General features: G+C 32.4%; 3 protein-coding genes across 4 annotated transcripts; 2 read left to right on the top strand and 1 right to left on the bottom strand.

Moving 5' to 3' along the window:
• Positions 1-764: 764 nt before the first annotated feature.
• On the top strand, positions 765-1,852 carry LOC110995797 (methyltransferase-like 26). 2 transcript variants are annotated; one of them, XM_045629831.1, is made up of 3 exons: positions 765-860; positions 1,024-1,115; positions 1,204-1,852. In XM_045629831.1, the coding sequence occupies exons 2-3, from the start codon at positions 1,069-1,071 to the stop codon at positions 1,841-1,843; spliced, it is 687 nt and encodes a 228-aa protein (XP_045485787.1). In that variant the 5' UTR covers positions 765-860; positions 1,024-1,068; the 3' UTR covers positions 1,844-1,852. The 2 variants fall into 2 exon arrangements, with proteins under 2 accessions (XP_045485787.1, XP_022118818.2); XM_022263126.2 differs by having other exon boundaries at positions 771-938.
• Positions 1,853-3,014: 1,162 nt separating this feature from the next.
• On the top strand, positions 3,015-5,151 carry LOC110995843 (protein ANTAGONIST OF LIKE HETEROCHROMATIN PROTEIN 1). Its single transcript, XM_022263201.2, has 2 exons — positions 3,015-3,699; positions 4,072-5,151. The coding sequence occupies exons 1-2, from the start codon at positions 3,406-3,408 to the stop codon at positions 4,945-4,947; spliced, it is 1,170 nt and encodes a 389-aa protein (XP_022118893.2). The 5' UTR covers positions 3,015-3,405; the 3' UTR covers positions 4,948-5,151.
• A 758-nt stretch (positions 5,152-5,909) lies between these two features.
• Positions 5,910-19,050, bottom strand: LOC110995842 (semaphorin-1A). The gene is made up of 11 exons (XM_022263200.2): positions 18,732-19,050; positions 12,388-12,524; positions 11,114-11,210; positions 10,691-10,742; positions 9,291-9,543; positions 8,976-9,169; positions 8,758-8,899; positions 7,992-8,673; positions 7,438-7,760; positions 7,014-7,203; positions 5,910-6,867 (listed from the first exon to the last, which is right to left on the bottom strand). The coding sequence occupies exons 2-11, from the start codon at positions 12,476-12,478 to the stop codon at positions 6,645-6,647; spliced, it is 2,247 nt and encodes a 748-aa protein (XP_022118892.1). The 5' UTR covers positions 12,479-12,524; positions 18,732-19,050; the 3' UTR covers positions 5,910-6,644.
• Between the last annotated feature and the right edge of the window lie 245 nt (positions 19,051-19,295).

Here is a 19,295-nt window from a genome sequence, read left to right on the forward strand (position 1 = left end):
TGGTCATAAAACAGAAGGTTTGATAAAAGTTTCATGAAACAAAATGAAATTCATTAAAAAAAAAGAAAGTTATTTATTGATATATTTTCATTCACCATACATATTTACAATTATTGTTGGTGGAGGGTACATTCCCCGATATGATAAAATTTCTATTTATACCTACTGCTGGTTCTCGGTCAGATCCTAGTAGGTATCGTCTTATATATTTTCTACCGCCTTATCAAAAGAGATATTTAAAACAGTTATAAATTTTCTTCTCTAAACAAAATAAAAAATAAATTATTTGCTGTAATAGCAGATTTATTTGAAAAACATAGAAATGCACATGGAATTTAAATTGATAATTAAAAAGCCTTCGACTCTGTAAGGCACAATATTTCTTTGAACAAAATCTTGATTCAGCTTATTAAATGTTAGACTCTTACAGCTCGATTCCAAGTTGTACAGCTGACTTATGTTCAATATCATAAAACTCAGTACGTAATGACGTACGGAACACGGCAAGGGATTTTTTCAATGTAATAATATTAAACGTAAATAAGACACACTATCTAACTTTTACAGCATAATCGGACGCTTTTATAGCATAATGTATTTTCAAAACTTGCTTCAACGCCACATTTTTGTTAAAGATATTTTTGGAATATAAATCTAGATATGCCTTCTAGTCTGTGCCTCAACATTTCAGTATATTCTATTTGGCCAGTGGCCTGTGGATACCAAAAGTCAAATTCTTAATCGGGAAATAAAGTAATACAGATTACAGTCTACCCTTTCATCGTTTCCTGCCGGCTAGCGGGCTGGCGCTTTAATAATTTAAAAATATTTAACGCTGTTGTGTTATGATATAAGTATAGGTATTAGGTAACAAAGTGTTTTCATAAATTTTAGAAAATATTATAATTATCTCCTGCTATACTTTCATTAATGCTTCCGTAAGTTGTATTACAACTTTTTGAAAAAAACAAGCAAACCAAGGTATAAAACTGTTTAACTAAAATTGAAAACATTTTTCTTCAGCGAGTGTTTAAAATAAAGCCCTGTCTTTGGGCTGCATTGAAAACTATGTCTAAATCTAGAGATTTTTCTTCGAATTTCCACGAAAACGATGGGTAAGGGCTTACTATCATTTGAGTTTTACGCTATAAAATTACGTAGTGAATTAACATGTAAAAACTTAAATATACAAAACTATTACAGATATACTGGGGAAAAGCTTGTTTATCCAGCAGCTACTCGAAATCAAGACCCTATACTGCAAGTTCTAAAGAGATTTATTGTGTCTGATTTTGATCATAATGAAGATGAAAATCAATTATTTTTGGAAGTTGCTTCAGGATCTGGCCAACATTTGGCACACTTTGCACCAAATTTTCCTAATGTCATATTTCAACCTAGTGAAGTTGATAGTAATTTATTTGGTAGTATTTCTTACTATGCTTCAGCTTGCCCAACTAAGAATATTTTACAGCCATTGTTAATAGACATAAGGAAAAGTTTCTCCAACTATGGGTTTAAAGAAGAATCGTTAGATTATATGTACTCAGCAAATCTTACACACATAAGCCCCTATGAATGTACTGTAGGCTTATTCCAAAACGCTGGTAAATATTTAAAGTCAGAGGCACTAATGATTACTTATGGCCCATACAGTAAAGATGGAATAATTACACCACAGAGCAATGTTGACTTTGATACATCTTTAAGAGCAAGAAACCCATCTTGGGGTCTTAGAGATATAAATGATTTGATAAAATTAGCTGAAAATAATCATGTTTCTCTTATTGATACAGTAGAGATGCCTTCTAACAATTTGACATTGATATGGAAAAAAGATTAACAGAAAATGTAACACAATAATACCAATAAATTATGTATCATGCAAAGCAATAATATAATAATGTGCTAAATAATTATGTGAATTACTAATTGTCTGCCATAATTGTATAATCTTGGGCCATACTGTATTGGCAATATTTATAGATTTTATGATTAAGAAATTGCATTTATCTTTAACAGTGTACTGAAGTCTGACTTTTCTATAGATTATTGTATCTATACATGTATATAGAAAATCATGCAAATTGGAATGTATCTTCTATCTTGATTAAATAAAGTATTAGTTAAGAACATGATTGTTTTAAACTTGAAACAATTAATATTTGTGTAATTGGTTAACATAAAATAATAAACTGAACAGATTTAATTACATAACACAATCAGAACCTATGCATATTTCGTACCAGCGCAACATGTTTTATAAGTAACACTATATTATACCCTACTATTGTGTACTACTTACGTAAATAGTTACGAAATTCTCGTATGGCTATGGCAAACCCTGATAAATAATCAAATCTATGAAAGCAGTTTTGTAAAACAACATTTTAAATGTAAAAGTATATGATAAGATAGAACAATTATTGCTGACCTGGCTCATGTGACTGTTCTATACTTTAATTATTAATAGCTGAAGATGTGCAATACGCCAAAAGCTAACAAGAATAATATGATGTATGTGTGAATAGACGTAACTATAATTTCTGTTTTCTCTCTTATTTTCGGATCTCATCAGAGTTACTCCAGCAGCATTGGAAGGAGTACCAGGTCCTTCCACTTGACCGTATTCAACGACTTTAACAACGATTTGAATCTTCGATGACCAATACGTCTCCGAGCGGCTTGATCCCCGTCGTTGCATAGAGATGTGGTCACTCTGCATTTTCTACCGCTTTGACCATGAAGAGTGTTCAGAGGAGGCGTCGAGGCAGAATTCGAAATTCTACCGGTATCACCTCGACGTCCTGCTGACGACTTTCCACAACTGAATGGACGACATTCCAACGGCAACGCACTCGCGAGCCCTCTGGCATTGAGAGTATCCATGGGCGGTGGTATCACTTAACATCAGGTGAGCCTCCTGCCCGTTAGCCCCCTGTTCTGTAATATAAACTGAGCGTTTTTAAGGCATTTTTTTCATTGGCTCTTAATAAATTCTTAAAAGGCCTACAACGCACTCGCGAGCCCGCTGGCATTTAATGTGTCCAATGTGGGCGGTACCGCTTAACAGCAGATGAGCCTCCAGTCCCTTTGCTTTCTGTTCTATAAAAAAAAATTAAGCATGTGTCTGATCAGCCATGTTATTTCACGGGGTTTCTCCCTTGTAAAGTTATCATCAACATTAAAAAAATTATAGGCAAAGGTAGAGTACTTTAAATGTCTTTAGTCTGTGCAGAGTAGTGTGTAGACTGTCCAGTGTCTACACTACACTGTAGTCTGTACACTGAAAATAATGTATAACAATAATACCATTTCATTATTTCAGATTCGTTAGTTTAATTTCGTACGATAGTCTGTTGACCTATTTTTTGGGCATTAGTTAAAAACTTTACACAGAAAAATATGGATTTTGATAAAGAACTTTTGATGGAGCTGTTTCTGGATGATAATGTCTCAAACATAAATAGATTGATCGTAGCTGCTGCCAATGTTATTAATGAAAATAACGAAAATATTTCTAGTATAAATGAAATAATTATGAAAGAAGATGCTAATAAAATAATTAGGACTGAAACCAAAGAATTTGTTAGGCGTTCTCTTTCTTATAGCAGTAAAAACTTTTATGAAGATATTGTAGTAAAGTATACTGATGAAGATTATGCTGAAAAATTTAAGATGAAAAAGACTACTATACAGGTATTTGATTATGATCTATCTATAAACTCTCACAATTAACTGTTACCTGTACTTGATTGATTTTTTGCATTGGTTTTGGTTAATAAAAATTAAAGAAACAACAATTATCTTTAGTATTTTTAGTAAATTTAAAAAAAGTAAATATGTATTTACTTTTTTAACTACACTTCTATTCTGGAAGTATTTCTTTGATTTAACTGTACTTGTTCATAGGCAAAATATTATTCGTGGATGTGGGTATTAATAATTATTATGAGTTAACCAATAGGTTTGTTGGTTTTATAACAACAAAAAAATCCTGTCTGGCTCACAATCTAGTTATTAAACATTTTTTTCTCTGACACTACTGATTTTTTCATCATCTCTTTACAGGCCCTAATAAATCACCTTCGTGAATATATAAAACCTTGTTCATCAGTTATACCATTGGACAAGAAAGTTCACATATTTTTATGGCTTCTCACATCTGATTCTTCATATAGTGATGTTGCTGAATTATTTGGCATGCACAAATCATCTGTAAGCTATATATTTCATGAACTTGCCACATTGCTATCTGAACAAAAATACCATTTTATTAATTGGCCATCTTTGGAAGAACAGCATGTCACTAGGATCAAAGTAAATAGTAGATTTGGCTTTCCTAATTGTGTTGGCTTCATAGATGCCTGTCGCTTACGAGTCAGGTCAAAAAGTAATCAGAAGGGCAAACCAGAAATCATACTTTTACAAGCAGTATGTGATGAGACACTAATGTTTTTTGATATCCATATAGGACAGTTAGGAAATACACATAAGAACAGGGTATATAGAGAAAGCCAGTTGGCTCATGAAATGAAAAATTTTATTGATTTTGATAACCACATATTGGGAAATTCAGAGTACAAGCTAAAAAAAAATTTGATTACTCCCTTTACAAGTGATATTCCATTGACAAGTGAAGAAACAAAATTCAATGAAATACACTGGAAAGCTAGCACATATATTGGACATGCCTTTGAGATACTTAAGGATAGATTTATGAAACTAAATTCTATTGACATTAACAAGACAGATGCCATACATACATTGATTTGTGCGGCATGTGTATTACATAACTTTGTATTATTACATGAAGGTAGTAACTACTTAAAGGAAGAGGCAGTAATTAATAATGATGGTGTAACTATAGATCCAAATTTAGTTAAGACAGCTGCAGAAAAGCGTAAATTTCTATGTAGTTATATTAATTACATGGATGGTGCATAGTGTTTTATTATATCTTAACCATGACCAACTTCACAAACCATCTGCAAAAAAAATTTTGAAGGTGAAATTACTGTTATACTATTAATTTAAAATTAAGTATAAATGTTATAATATACTTTTAATCTTAGTCACAACCTTCAATATTTTTTTTAATTTCAGTTCTGTGTAAAAATTGTAAGTCCAATTTGTACATTTTCATATTAAAACATACTAGGGTGAATAAAAAAATGTTAGTAATTTTTAAAATTGATTTCTTTAATAAAAAGAATATAAATAATACATATTCTTGGAGTATGCAGTCATTTCAACTCATTAAAAATGTGTAGTATGAATATTATTTAACAATGTAAAAACCACAATAATAATTGATATGAAAGCTCTCAAAATTATTTTATTTACTTATAATTTTAGAATTTTTCTAAGATTGATACTAATAATTTAACTAATTTGATAAATTAAAAAAAAATGTTTTTCCAAAATGTAACTCGGGAAAAGTTCAATATATTTAAATAAACATTGATAGATTCACGGTGGGAACACTTCATTTCATAGATCTCTGATTTTCAGGTGGTATATTAAGCCTTTAGAACAGTTTAAAAAAATATTAAAATACATTTACAGGATAGCACTGTTATTATATTATAGTATAATACAATTAACAAAATATTCAATGTAGATTTTCCACTTTAAGAGGGAAGTTGTCTATGTTACAGATTTATTGAAAAGCTATCATAGGAGTTGCTAAGTCGGGTATTTGTAAATGAGTATGTGATAAAAAACATTAGGACCTCTAAAGTATTAGCTTATAAGCTTTACAAACATTCAAGTCATTAACGGGTGACTAAACATATATATCATTCAATGCTTCCTAAAATATATTAGGCACTATATTGGCAACCTACAAGGCACTATGCACTTAGCACAGCAATTTATCTATAACAACAATAACACTTTAGTTTACGTTCAAATGAATTAATTTCCATTATGCATTGCTTATAGCTTGTGCCATTTTTTGACGAAAATATTCAAATTTTCTACGGAACTTAGTACCTATTCATTACTTTTTATCATCTTTTATCTACTTCCTTCTAAATACTATATTTTATGAAGTCCTATGTTTCTAAATTATGTAACTTCTTAGCCTTTATATACATATTTATATTTACAAAAATAGCTGCGCATCGAAGTTATGACTACACAACAATAATGATAAGGTGGAATGTGTAAAATAATGTTATACAGTTCTTAATACTGAAAAGAATTCTTAATATTGATATCTTTGCACAATCGATTACAGTTTATACAAAATTATAGCATGCGTTTTTTGTATTCTTAATACATAATCTCATTTCATAAACACATGAAAGATGAAACTCCCTACATTATTTAATTTTTAATATATTAAGAAAAATGTCATGCTTCATAATTTATTGTTCATTAAAATGTAAAATGGACCTCTGAAATGTTCGAGCTGCTATTTGAACTACCAAAGTAATATAACTAATGTTTGTATTTGCAGCTTTCGACAACAGAACTATACTGTATACTGTACAAGAATATAAAATATATTTAATATGTACAAAAGTCTAATCCCCGCGAACAACATCACTTGCAGTCCTAGCCCATCTACTCGGAAGACTTGGCACACATAGCAATCACTTTAATAAAGTTCCATACACTGTCTTCTGATGTATATTTCATATGTAAGTCTTTTTAACTTTTTGTAAGGTGCCGCACTTAAGATCCTTATCGAGGGATTCTGTGGAATTCCGTAGATCTAGTGCACGGTCTTTTCCAAGTTCGATGTGTAGATTGTCTTGTTTTGCGAGTGGACACACGTTCGCAACCATATTCACGTTTTTTGAACGCGGAGGCATATATCCAGAGTTTACGTTCAGTGGAGTCTCCAAGGGATTCAACCTGTGAATTTACGGTACATGTTAATTTTAACTTTATATTTTTGATTAAAATTGTTTGCTTCGCCCTGTAAATTAAATTAATAGGTCCTGAACTTTTTGTTGTTATTATAACATAGAACATTTGTTTGTTATTTATAGCATGCTTACCTATTTAAATGGTTGTGTTGTTCATTGAAGGGCGAAGTGTCAGTAAAAAAAGGGTGGCGAAATCTCCGAGAGAACAGATAACCGATGACAAATCCAACCATCAGCGTGACCAGACAAGACGCAACGACAGCCGTCATCAATGCCTGAGCGCTGTAAATGTTGCCCTCGGCAGCTTCCACCGTCAGTAGATCTGTTAAATTTATACAGGTTTAAATATTTTTATATTTGTAGGCAACGATGTCATAAAAATTAAATTAAAAATAACGGTTATCATTAAACTTTACCATTGAATTGTTTTTTACACAATCATTATGATAAATTTAAAAAGACTGAGAGCTAAAATTAAAAAAAATCTAGGTTTGCATTATTTATTTATAAACTTGAAATCATAACTTAGTTATAAAATTTTGAAATCTGTTATTACCTGTTTCATGTTTATTATTAACATTCTTTTCTTCGGACATAACGTTCGTTTCGACGACTTCTATGAGTATTTCATTTTGTATGTCGTCTGGTTTGTGCCGCAGATTAGACTCGGATTGTGTCGGTTTTTTAGTAGCCGGGCTTCGATTACTATGTCTATCATTTGGCAGAAGAGCTGGCAATTTATTACATATATCAGTCTTTCCGTACTCTACATTTTGTAAAAATCGCTCCGGATTGGGAAATTGCCTATTTCCAACCCATGAACACTGTTGTTGCTTTGAATCCCACGCACAGTGCGGGTCTTGCAAAGCCACACACTCCCTGTAAATAACAAAGAAAATTAATTTTCGCCTACATTTATATTAAACTTGCAAGCCTCTATTAGGTATATCTTATTGTTTTAGCTAAGTTTCAATAGAAAGGACATAGGTCTGAAATAAATTTAAATTGAAATGGGTAGAGTAAGAGAAGTATGCATATAAACTAGCGAAATTAGTAATTTATGTCTGTCATTCAATAATAGAAATACTTAACGTTAAATTATGTTCTTACCTGCAAGACTGCACGTTCGTGCAATGTGATAAGCTGACTGCTCGTATAATATTTCCGGATGCGACGATAAGTTTTTCCGTCGTAAGAGCGACGTGCATTTGTCTAATAGGGACGCCCGGGGGTAAAACTTGCACTTCGGATATTACAGCGGTCCTAACTGGGTTTCTGCTGTATTCCTCTACACTTGCATCGAACACTCCCTCGTTTGACGCCACGTTCACAGCTTTAATAACTCTGCCGTCGTCCGTGCCGACGTACATAACATCAAATTTATTTCCGTTCATAGACTGTACTTGGGGATGTATGGCGATCGCAGAGAATCTGTATTGCAGGCTTACTCTTATGAGAATCGGTCGAGCTAAAAACGATGAAACGGCTTTGTCCATAAGAGGGTGTGTTTTGATAAAATTCACGGTCGAATCAGCAAGTGTTCTACTATCTTCTACGCATGATCCAGGTTGAGGATGCGGCACTTTTTCTTTTTCTAGTTGCAGCCAGTTTGAGTTCATGCTTTCCTGACCTTTAAATGACCCATCGAACGCGTCTAATATATCTCTCATGGCAAATGCACAGACAGCTGAGCCTCCTATCGCATTTTGGGGTGTAGTAAAAACTGCGTACAAGATATCATTCCTATTGCCGCCATTACCATAGATTCCGTTAATAATCTCAGTAGTAGCCTCTGTAAAATAAGTAATAGAAAAATTGTTTATCCATTTTAAATTAAAGTGTCGCGATCATATTTTATTTGCTATTATAAACTTACGTATTTCGTCAAAGTAGAATGGATATTCTCCGGGAATCGAGCAATTCAATCTAGTTTTAAGAAATGACGTCCAGCGATCGCTAAATGTGTGTGGTCCACCTTTGTCGTTTATACAAACTCTTGCTACTCTTGAATATACAGCCTATAAAATATCAGAGATGTTAGATCGTTTATAATATCGATAAACTAATACTATTACACTAGCAATTTTTACTTACTTTGCCACAGTTCATATATTCTACGGCTGTCTCGCGGTAGAAGAAATAGACATGGCTTGTTGATGCAACAGCTCCAACGAAGGAGGGATCATTCAATAAACGTAAATCGGAATGTTCGGTTCGTACTGGCGCTCTATATATTAATGGATCGGTTCCTGAGAAATCCGCTGCCGTTGCAGTGTAAAGTTCACCATCTGTAATTATATTATAAATATTTAATCAAACTCAGTGCCGTATTTGTAAGTCACATACTCATATGTTTCCTTCGAATATCGTTCTATATAAAAGTCAACCTATCATAATTGTCATTCTAACCTGTAAATATGGCAGTGGAGTTGTGCTGTGGACTATATGGACAGCGACCAGTTCCATCGAACTCCTCTAAATGATGATTAGGTGGATGTCGCGCGTATCTACGACACATGGGTTTGAAAGCATTCGTCCCACATACAAGCAGCCTACCCTGGGCCCTTGCCGCAACTCTCAAGTAGTTCTGGCACTCGTCAGCGGATTTTCCTTTTAACTGGCATAGTTCTCTGTGCGCATCTGTTGATTGCCACTCCAGTCGCTGCAAAAAATAATAAAAAATGGTCAGTTGAAATAAAAAGCTAATTTTCGCGTGGATTACACAAATAAATTTAATTAAGTAGGCCCTGTTTTGTATTCGTTATTAATGCTTAACACGAAGCGAGTGTTTTTGTAGCATGTAAAGTGGAACGGTGAAAGTAGAGACAGATTTGAGTTTTATTCTACAATTTAATTACTATAAAAAGTAAAATGAACAGTTTAATTTAAATTATAAATTAAATGACTCAGGTGTAACTGCTAAGGTGAAGTTTAACTTGAGGCGGAAATTAAATTAGTCAAATAGTATATATTATAATTACGCAGATACTTAAATAAAACTGCTTAAGAGAATAGACGTAAGCCAAATGTTTACCAAACGTGTTAAATTTAACATGCGTGGTTTCGTTAAGTCGAAATTCCTTAAACCATAGCGACGGTTGTGCAATTTGATGGAGTGTAACAATCATTTTCATATAACGTGTCTTGGTTATGCCATTAACCGATTGCGCAGGCATCATGGCGATATCGCTTCTCTACTCTATAGGTTCTAACGTTCCGTATTATAATATATTATACTGAATGCGTCGCGTTTAGATCTATGCTACGTGTGGGACGCTAAAGAATGTAAAATCATAGAGTCGTGCATTTGAATATGAAAGAAAATATTAACATAATATAAAAAAGATGATTATAATAAAAACTTCTATGTTAAAATTATCGCAAGTGAAGCATATCACAAACGTGTTATTTATTAATACGCTGACAGGAATGTTATCAAAAATTCAGCGATTTTGAATATTTAGTTCGCACGTTTTGTTCGCACCGGAAATAAACTTAATGTAACATAGACACTAGTATGACTTGCAAGACACAATAAACTTCGGTGATATCAGGATACACAGAGTTGCTGTTTGTATTTGCACAAGATTAGAGACATAAACCAGCAGCTAAGTGCCGGCTTTACTTGTCACCTAGATTGCAAACTGAGCAAAATTAATGTCAGCCTTTGAGCCTTTGAAGTCTAAATGATAATAATATTATGTCACAGTACTTGGATACGTCACTGCAAGTATTATAGGCCTCGATGCTATGTTCATTTGTTTAACCGGCACTTATATAAGAATACATGACAATTATTTATTACATACCTGATCAATATTTTCAGAGAGATCATATAAGCTTAAATTATACACCGTACTCCTGAAAAAGAAATATTCAAATTTTAACCACAAAATTTATAAAATATTTAGGTTTATGCATATTGAATATTCTTGACCGTATCGTGTTTAAAATCAACTCAATAGAAATTCCGATAAAGGCATTCGATATAGGCAATTATGTAAAAACAACGAGAACATTTCAATACAGATGCACAAAAGTGGTTTCGCGCAGCTGCTCGGTAAGAATAATATTTAGTCTTTGAATAGACATTGGTATTTGAAATATTCTTGGGCATATTGAAAACATTGGGAAACCACTCCATAGCTTCCCATTTGGCTTGTATTTTGGACTAGGTACTCAAATTAACAGAACAAATTTCAGTTTTAATTGATAATATTTGATAAACTCACCTTCCTCCTACCAATAGTGAGAAGTCATCTCTGTCTAAAATGCGGAAGTGATTTGGTCCAGTAGTATTACCCGCAAACTGTTCTGAAGTTTCATCGCCTGTAAAAAAGCGATTTATTAAAGACGAATTTACGTACCGTAATAGAGTATCCTAGATTAACTCTACCGAAAAATAAACTTATAAAATACAAAAACGTTGTTTATTTCTGAAACTTTTATTTCTGTTCAACAATACATACATAGAAAGTACTAAAATTACACCAACCAATAAGTTTATAGTAATATTGATTGTGAAATTCCAACAATTCAAAGGCTTGTGAATTATTTGCTCAGTAAATGAACAAGCTAATAGACCATGTGTGTGCAGTTGGCCTGCAACAGTCTAACCATATTATTTGGATTCAGTTACAGTATTGCATGTTTCGCTTAGGGTTGCCAATATTACGCCTCATTGATTTGGCACGCATAGTTTATTGCCCTCCCAGTCAACTGCTCTGGAAGTTCATATCCAAATAAAACGTGCCAAAACTGTTTCAAAATCACAGTTTAGGTAGCAGTTTTTATTCAATAACAAAGGATACATTTTGAAATTTAAAGTTTTTATAGCATGTTTTATAGTTTTTGGTATTGTTATAGGTATATCTGCCATGTATGAAACAATAACAACAATAAACCACATAAAATGTTGCTTAAATTAAATGACTTTAAATTAATAATACAAGTTCGTAGGGCCTCTTAATAAAGCTCTTAAGAGTTCAGTATATCGAGTTGATAACTTTATATAGGTTAAAAACCCCACTTATCCACGTCTCGGCAGTAACAATACATCCATTGTATGGCGTTAAAATAACAATGAAAGATTTCGATTTCATAACAATTGGGTGTAGTTCTCACGTGTCAATCAGAGACATTCTAGCTAATATGTTTATCCTACGCAATAATAGAATGATTTATCTACTTTAGTAATGCTATGTAGTGCGTATTGCAGAATTTGGGTACGCGAGGGACGAATTTTGTGTGAAATCGGTTCAACTCATATGAATAAAGTAGGTCATCATGATAACTTTATAAACATAAGGATATAAATACACACAACATACTACGGAAGATAAGTACTGGTTTCTACCTTCTGTCTCTTTATTTTGAATCCCGACGTGATTATATTTTCGTAATAAGCTTCTCGACTCATATCTTTGGTATGTTTTAAAATATTAAATGTGTCGTGATATGTGAATTTAAGTCTATCAGCTTCCTTCAATTCATAAATATAACTTACCATATTTGACATGGATTCGGGCATTTGCATCGGGCATCCATGCTTGTGCTGTGGACGCTAGAAGAACCAAGACCGCGCGAGCGACGGCCATTTTGGTTTAGTAAGAAGCTCTTATTGGCTCCATCCTTTTGAACAGTCTGTAACAAATGTATCACCCTTTTAAATGTCTGAAGGTTTAATCATGAAATTGTCTTATAAATAATTCAAAGACTGCCTCTGATGTTTGCTGGATAGGGTTATCCTTCGTTGAATGTATTACGCCTCATTCGATCGAAACTCACATACATTATGCAGTTTTTAGAATTATACTAAGCAGGGAACAAAGGAATTGATATTATAATTCTGAAAATGCATTTCCACTTTTCAATATATTTTATCATAAATCACCGTGCAAGGTGCTTTTCGCACTAAAACAATATTTATCAGATTATATCATGTAGGTGGGTTATGATAAGTATTTATCATTAGCAGAACGCGAACACAAACATTGCTATTACATGATAATAGCAATAATTCTTTGTTAATGCGAAGAGTAATTATAACTCTTGGTAAAAACATTGATAATTAAAGGAATATTTTTTCATTTACGTCATCCGAAAGAAGCCGATCTTATTTTAATAACGAATATAATAATGCGTATATAATTACCATGTGAAATCAACTTAGTTGTACCTACCATCTGACCATATGAGGCACGCAATATGCAACCGTGCACGTCAGTCAGGATTCGCATTCGAGTTTTTTACATCTATTCTTGTAATCGTGAGAACCTATGCTCGCTTTTTTCAATTTAATGTGAATTTCTACCTGCTACTGCTTTGTGATATTACTCTTCATCGTTAGCAGTAACATTATGAAATTAAGCGTGATTGGAGGCTCCCTATGACATGATTATGAATTCATATAATATTCTTTGTATTCACAAACGTGTATATTATAATCAATACGTCGGGTCAGACTTAATGACGCCGTTCCGCGCAATATTTATGTACTGAATCATACATACAGTAAATGATAATAATGTGCGCGGTAAAGGTCACATGTTCCCTAATGCAATAATGTAATTTAAAATGTTTGTTATGAATAGAAAGGGTAGGGAAACAACCATAACAGAAGGCGTGCGTTCGGGCGTTAGCGCACAGATGTTGAAACCAAAATCATATAAGTGCAGGTTTGATTTCCATACAATAATACTAAGTTTTGACCCAAACTATTTAGAAGTATACTTGGGGTTTTTAATCTGTGTTTTTTTGCAAATGGATAAGTCTTATAGCACAGATTATTATTAATCGAAGGTTTACTAAGGCAATTACTGTGTTTGGAGTATAGAGTATAGAGTTTAGAGTACCATGCGTTAACAAAATGAAAACTAATGTTTTTGTGTTCATTATATTGTATATACGAAATATAACTGTAGTGCAAGGGTACAAGATGTGTGACACAAGAAGAAATGATTTTAGCTAGGTGCAAGAAGAGGCAACATTCACGGTTAATGCAGGTCTTTCAACATCCCTAATGGTTAATGTCGTCATTTATATAATGAGATGTGTAATATGCACGATTCTTTTTGGCCTTGTGCTCGGTTAAAACTAACGAGAGAGTAGGCGTTAACGAGCTGATTATAATTTAGCTTAACACAGCCAGTACTTAGGTAAGTCGCCTACAAATACCGACGACCGCGAACTTGTAATTTATCGAAGGATCTGGAACGAATTACTTGGTTAAATAAACGAATGGTTATTAAACATTCACTTCCCTTTTAACTTATAGGATGTGTGTGTATAATTAAAAACTTGTTTTATAGAAAATATCATACGTTTAAAGAGTAAACGGATAGTATAAGGAATATGGACGTTTTCTTTCTTACTGCACTGGTAAAAAGGTTTAAAGTTGTGTTTTTGTTTCAACTATAGTTAAACAAAGTTTTATTTAAAATTCCTTGGAATGAAATATAATATTACTTGTGTACTAAGTACAGTATGCATGTATATGTGCTTGTCGTAAAAAATTGTATCCTTTTCTTATTTCTTACTTTATTTCTTATAAAATAATAGAAGAATATAGTATGCTGTATGGTGCATAAAAACATTGTATGAAATTAATTATTCTTACAACGAGTTCTTTGCAGACAACGACATCTGCTATGAAGCTTTGTAGCAAAACTAATAAAATATACGACGTTTCGCTTACTGGCATCGAATACATAATGATATGGAATAAAATAGAATGTGAAGGATAACTAGGAATGTAATTTTTGTACAATAGAGATTGAAAGGAAAATATATTTATTATATATATCTCTCTACCGATGTACATTTTAAGTTTAGACTAAGTAAACGCTTAATAATTAATTTAATGTTATTATATACCCCTCTTGGTCATTTTGTTCTCTTTTTTTAATTTTAGAAACCCTTAATTAAATTACGCATGTCTTAAATAGCTTCACATAAAGAGATTCTTAAGAAATAATTCTTAAGAAGATTAAAAACATTCTTAACGATTGCTAGGTATTAAATAAACTTGTGCGCAGATAATTCTAAAAATAATATGTGTTCTCTTTAACGGCTCATCTAAACTGTTTTAATTGTTATGTACGTCATTATGGCTTCTTAACCGGACTAGTAAGGATGCGTGTACTGTGTTCCAGATAGGGCTGTTATTACGTAGATGCGGTTGACATACGAGCCTCGGGCTAGCCGTAGTGGTCGACAAAATCCCACGAGACTCGGGAAGCTGCGGTTATACATATTTTCTTTTATTTTCCGTGAATTATGGGAAAAAGTGTGGTTATTGTATATTTTTTTAAAGCTAACATTAAACAATAAAGAACTAGTTTACAAATAAGTTAAATTAGATGTGGTCGTTAATTTTTTTTTTTTCAATTTATCCCTAATGGGAAAGGCAAAGGACTTTAGTCCATACAGCCAAGTCTTATTATGTGGTCGTTAAACTTTGACGTTTCATCATGACCTGTCAACGTCATCTATCAGTGTACAGATGGAAAATTAAATATGTTCTGGAATGCGATGCTGACAGAGACAAATAGTGAATTGTACTCAGTAATTTTCGGTAACTCATAATTGTTTATGCGGTCCGCTCATAAGTACAAATTACGTAAATACATAATGCGGTAATAGGTATTCAAATTACCACGCTTCATTACTCAAATGTAGTTTTGTAGAGCGTTGTTAGTTTCTAAAATTTCAAATGAACTTAGTTACGCATATTTAATTAGTCATAGATGTTTTTAGTTAAGTATTATTATTGTTAACTTATTAGTCTACTAGGTAGGGTAATGGATAAACCATTTGTTGCCATTAATTATTACTAATAATGGGATTTGTAATCCAGATTTCTTATTAATATAACATAATAAAGACTGGAAAAGTAATAATGTTATACGTAACAGTAACATAACTTCTACAATTGGAGTTAGAATATTAGTGATCTTTATGAATGAATGAGATGACGATTTTATAAGCTAAGTAAAAAAATAATATAAAGTAAGAAATGATACTGTTTTTATATCTCATGACAAACTTGGAGTGATTAAATATTTAGTTATAATCATATAGTGTTTTGTGTGAGCGTATGACGCATGCGTTGCGCAGGACATCAGATAATGTTATTCATTCATTAAGATGTAAGTTCGTAATGATTTTACAACTTCCATTTATAACAGAGGAACTTGTTTTATTTGATTTATTGTCTTTGAAATGCTGCATCTACGAATAGACGTCTGCATAGTCTCGTTATAAATGTCTAATATTTCGATAACATTAACAGTTTCCAGTTCAGCTGAAATTAATTTTCAATCATATTAAAGATTTAAATTTAAATGTCTGCTTTTTACGCATATACGAACATCACAGTTTTACCTTAGAACGCACATTTTTACAACTATTTTATTTAATTTGGTATTTTTTTCGTTTGCTTTTTCGAACCTTCTACAACTAACCTAAATATGTAGGTACACCTTACTAAGGTGTATTTGCAAAAGCAAATAAATAGTATCAAGATGTACTATTATTTTTTATATTTACTATTATTATTTATAAAATGAATATCAAATAAAAAGTTTTTTCAAAAGATGTAGTTTAGCAGCGATTACTTTTTTAGGTAAAAGTAACGCTAATTGTAAGTTCTCTGAGGTTAAGTCTTTATTTAACATTTAAAATTAGAACGACGCTTGAAAAGAGTATAATTGCAGGTCACAAACATGAACCACTACCCTATTTTACACTACATTTATTTGGTTTAAATATAATGCAAATAAGAGCGTTTTATATGCTCTATATTTTGAGAGAATTGCGAATTTGTAAAACCCTGAAATGAAATACAATTAGCGACTCTTTCATTCGCTGTTCTTTAATGAACGAAACGTTTTATAACTGAAATATACATAACTCGTCCTAAAACAACTTGACAACATACTATATAAAGATTTTCTAACCACTGAAGTATTTCCGAACCAATGCGACTTAGGGTCCTTCAAGAAAAGAGCGTACCAATTCTGAAAAGGCCGGGAACGAACCTGATTGAGTTATCAATATGTAGTTATTTATAAGATTTCGGTAACATTGTTGCTTAAACTCAAATAAAATATAGTTCTAATTTCGAAAATTTTGATTCCTTTGTTTCGTCATAAATTTAATAAAAAATATGCTGATAATAAAACAAAGGTTTTTATCATTAGAATAACACTTATCAGAAATGATAAGTACATAGCTATACATACAGACTTTATGGGTCATTTTTAATTGCCTACCAATTACGTAGTTCACTGGGTAAAATCACTGCATAAATGTAGTACATAGAAAAGTAAACTATGATTAAACTATTGACGACGGCATCGAATCTATTGAAATTTTTGTATTGACCACGTAATTAATAAAGTCACGTCGCTCTTGGACACTATTGACAATACCATTTGGCTCGCGGGTGTGTTTTTGGCCTTTAAAGGCTGATAAAGATTTGATGAATGATTTAAAGGTGATAGCCAAAACCGAAGCATTTGGGGAATGAGTGTTAATTACTATTTACGCGGATACCTCGTCATTTAGGGCTTAATTAGGTTTAGAAATAGGCACGTTGATGTTGTCATTGGTATTTTTTTATGTCAAACGATCGCGTGTCATAGAACATACCTACATATAAGGAAAACAAAATTACAACACGCCATCCAGAAACATATATGCTTCGTATCTTTCAAATTACAATAAAAATGCTGGCACAGCTTTTATATTTTGTAACCCTGTCTCGAAAATGTTGAAAACGTCTTTAAAAAGGATATTAAAGGATTATGTAATGTACATATTATGATTACAGGTAAATGTTAAAATTTACTGTGAGTTCGCTAATTTTAGAAGCAACGTTGAAGGTCAACTTTTTTAACACTGATTCAACATGCACTCATAATTTTTCTTTTTTTCTTTTCTTACTAGGGTTGCCTGGAAGAGATCGCTTATAAGGCCGCCCGTTTCATCCCTTGTATTTTTTATGTATGTATTGTATTATTTGTGTTTCTTTGCTACGAAGTGTGAATAAATAAGTAATATTCTCAATACATAAAATATAGTATAAATTTTACTTAAACATTACAAAGTTAATGTTTTCAATAGTAAAATTCTTAAAAACAAATATAATGAGCAAAGGCTAAGGGTATCCTATAATAGTTAAAGTCGAACAAAAACTTTTGTGCTCCAAACTGTTCGGTTTACCCCGTGGAGCGTTGACTGCGCCTCGCTGCGTGATGCGTCCCTCTGCAACGGGCCCAATTGCTGTTGTAAGGTGACCATGATATATGACCATTACAAGTTTTTTTTTATATTTTTACAAGGGATTGTGGAGATAACAATTTCATTTAATGTAGACCTAAAGACTAGAGTCTTTATCGGAACGTTTTGACTAAAGTAATAAAAAATAATCTAGTGTTGCTTGCTCTTGAAAATATTTCTTATCCTACTGTATGATAAAGTAGAATAAGAAATACTTTTCTAATATTCACACAATAGTGAACTTTTAATATGTTTTTCTCATTCATGTGAAAGCAACTTTAAGTATATCTTAACTAACCTATTGGATAATTAGTGTACGAAACAATAATTACATAAATAATTAACACGATGTGAACTTCCATAAAAAATAACAAAACATGTTACTCCGTCTTTTTTGTTTAACCAAGGCGTATTATATAATCTTACACATATCCATTAAATCCATAAAGCAGTGTTAACCTAGCCAGTGTCAACAATGCCCGCTCTCCTTGCTACCCTACAGCTAGGGCTTTTTGTAACGTGTCTTGCTCCACTCTCCAATATTTATGGCGAACTATGTGGACTTACCGTTTGAATTTTTAATTCACCGCTGTAAATAATCCAAAGACAACTGTATCACTGTTTTTAGCTCACAGGTCATCGCATCGTTAGTAAAATTATCACTCGCACAAATTAACACTGTTCTCTTTTCATATATATGGTTCACCAACCACATCAATATAACTCGTATAACTCCGAGATCACAAAGTAGTAACCGGTTCTTAAGTAGGTGTAGACTTAGCTTGTGTTGTTTACACTGAACGCGCTGTCGACGTGGTTCAAGCTACGAACGCACCAACGTACACTCGCGACGCACACGAAACCGGCACTGGCTTGCCCGCTACTCTACGAGCGTGAGTCATTAACACTTCTAGCTAAGCAAGCGCTTGAATGCTAGTAATCAGTAAATACCACGAATAAATTTACAAATTGAAAAGGCATCAGTATACGAGTTATATTATTATCACCAAGATTCGTTTATAGTACAAAATCACATTACTTATGTGATTTTGGTATATTTACATTCTGATGTCTGTACCAAATAATCGAAGGTTATATGAATAACTAATTAAATCCAAGGTAATCATTTCA

This window comes from Pieris rapae, chromosome 1 (assembly GCF_905147795.1).
Source record: "Pieris rapae chromosome 1, ilPieRapa1.1, whole genome shotgun sequence".
Lineage (NCBI taxonomy): Eukaryota > Metazoa > Arthropoda > Insecta > Lepidoptera > Pieridae > Pieris > Pieris rapae.

What these genes read in the sequence shown, in the direction of transcription:
- LOC110995843 (XM_022263201.2), top strand. Translation starts at nt 3,406, where the DNA reads ATGGATTTTGATAAAGAACTTTTGATGGAGCTGTTTCTGGATGATAAT. An exon ending in TGAAAAAGACTACTATACAG is followed by an intron (nt 3,700 to 4,071) that starts GTATTTGATTAT and finishes ATCTCTTTACAG; the next exon opens with GCCCTAATAAATCACCTTCG.
- LOC110995842 (XM_022263200.2), bottom strand. Translation starts at nt 12,478, where the DNA reads ATGGCCGTCGCTCGCGCGGTCTTGGTTCTTCTAGCGTCCACAGCACAA. An exon ending in CCGAATCCATGTCAAATATG is followed by an intron (nt 11,211 to 12,387) that starts GTAAGTTATATT and finishes GCTTTTTTACAG; the next exon opens with GCGATGAAACTTCAGAACAG. An exon ending in CTCCACTGCCATATTTACAG is followed by an intron (nt 9,170 to 9,290) that starts GTTAGAATGACA and finishes ATATAATTACAG; the next exon opens with ATGGTGAACTTTACACTGCA.
- LOC110995797 (XM_045629831.1), top strand. Translation starts at nt 1,069, where the DNA reads ATGTCTAAATCTAGAGATTTTTCTTCGAATTTCCACGAAAACGATGG. An exon ending in AATTTCCACGAAAACGATGG is followed by an intron (nt 1,116 to 1,203) that starts GTAAGGGCTTAC and finishes AAACTATTACAG; the next exon opens with ATATACTGGGGAAAAGCTTG.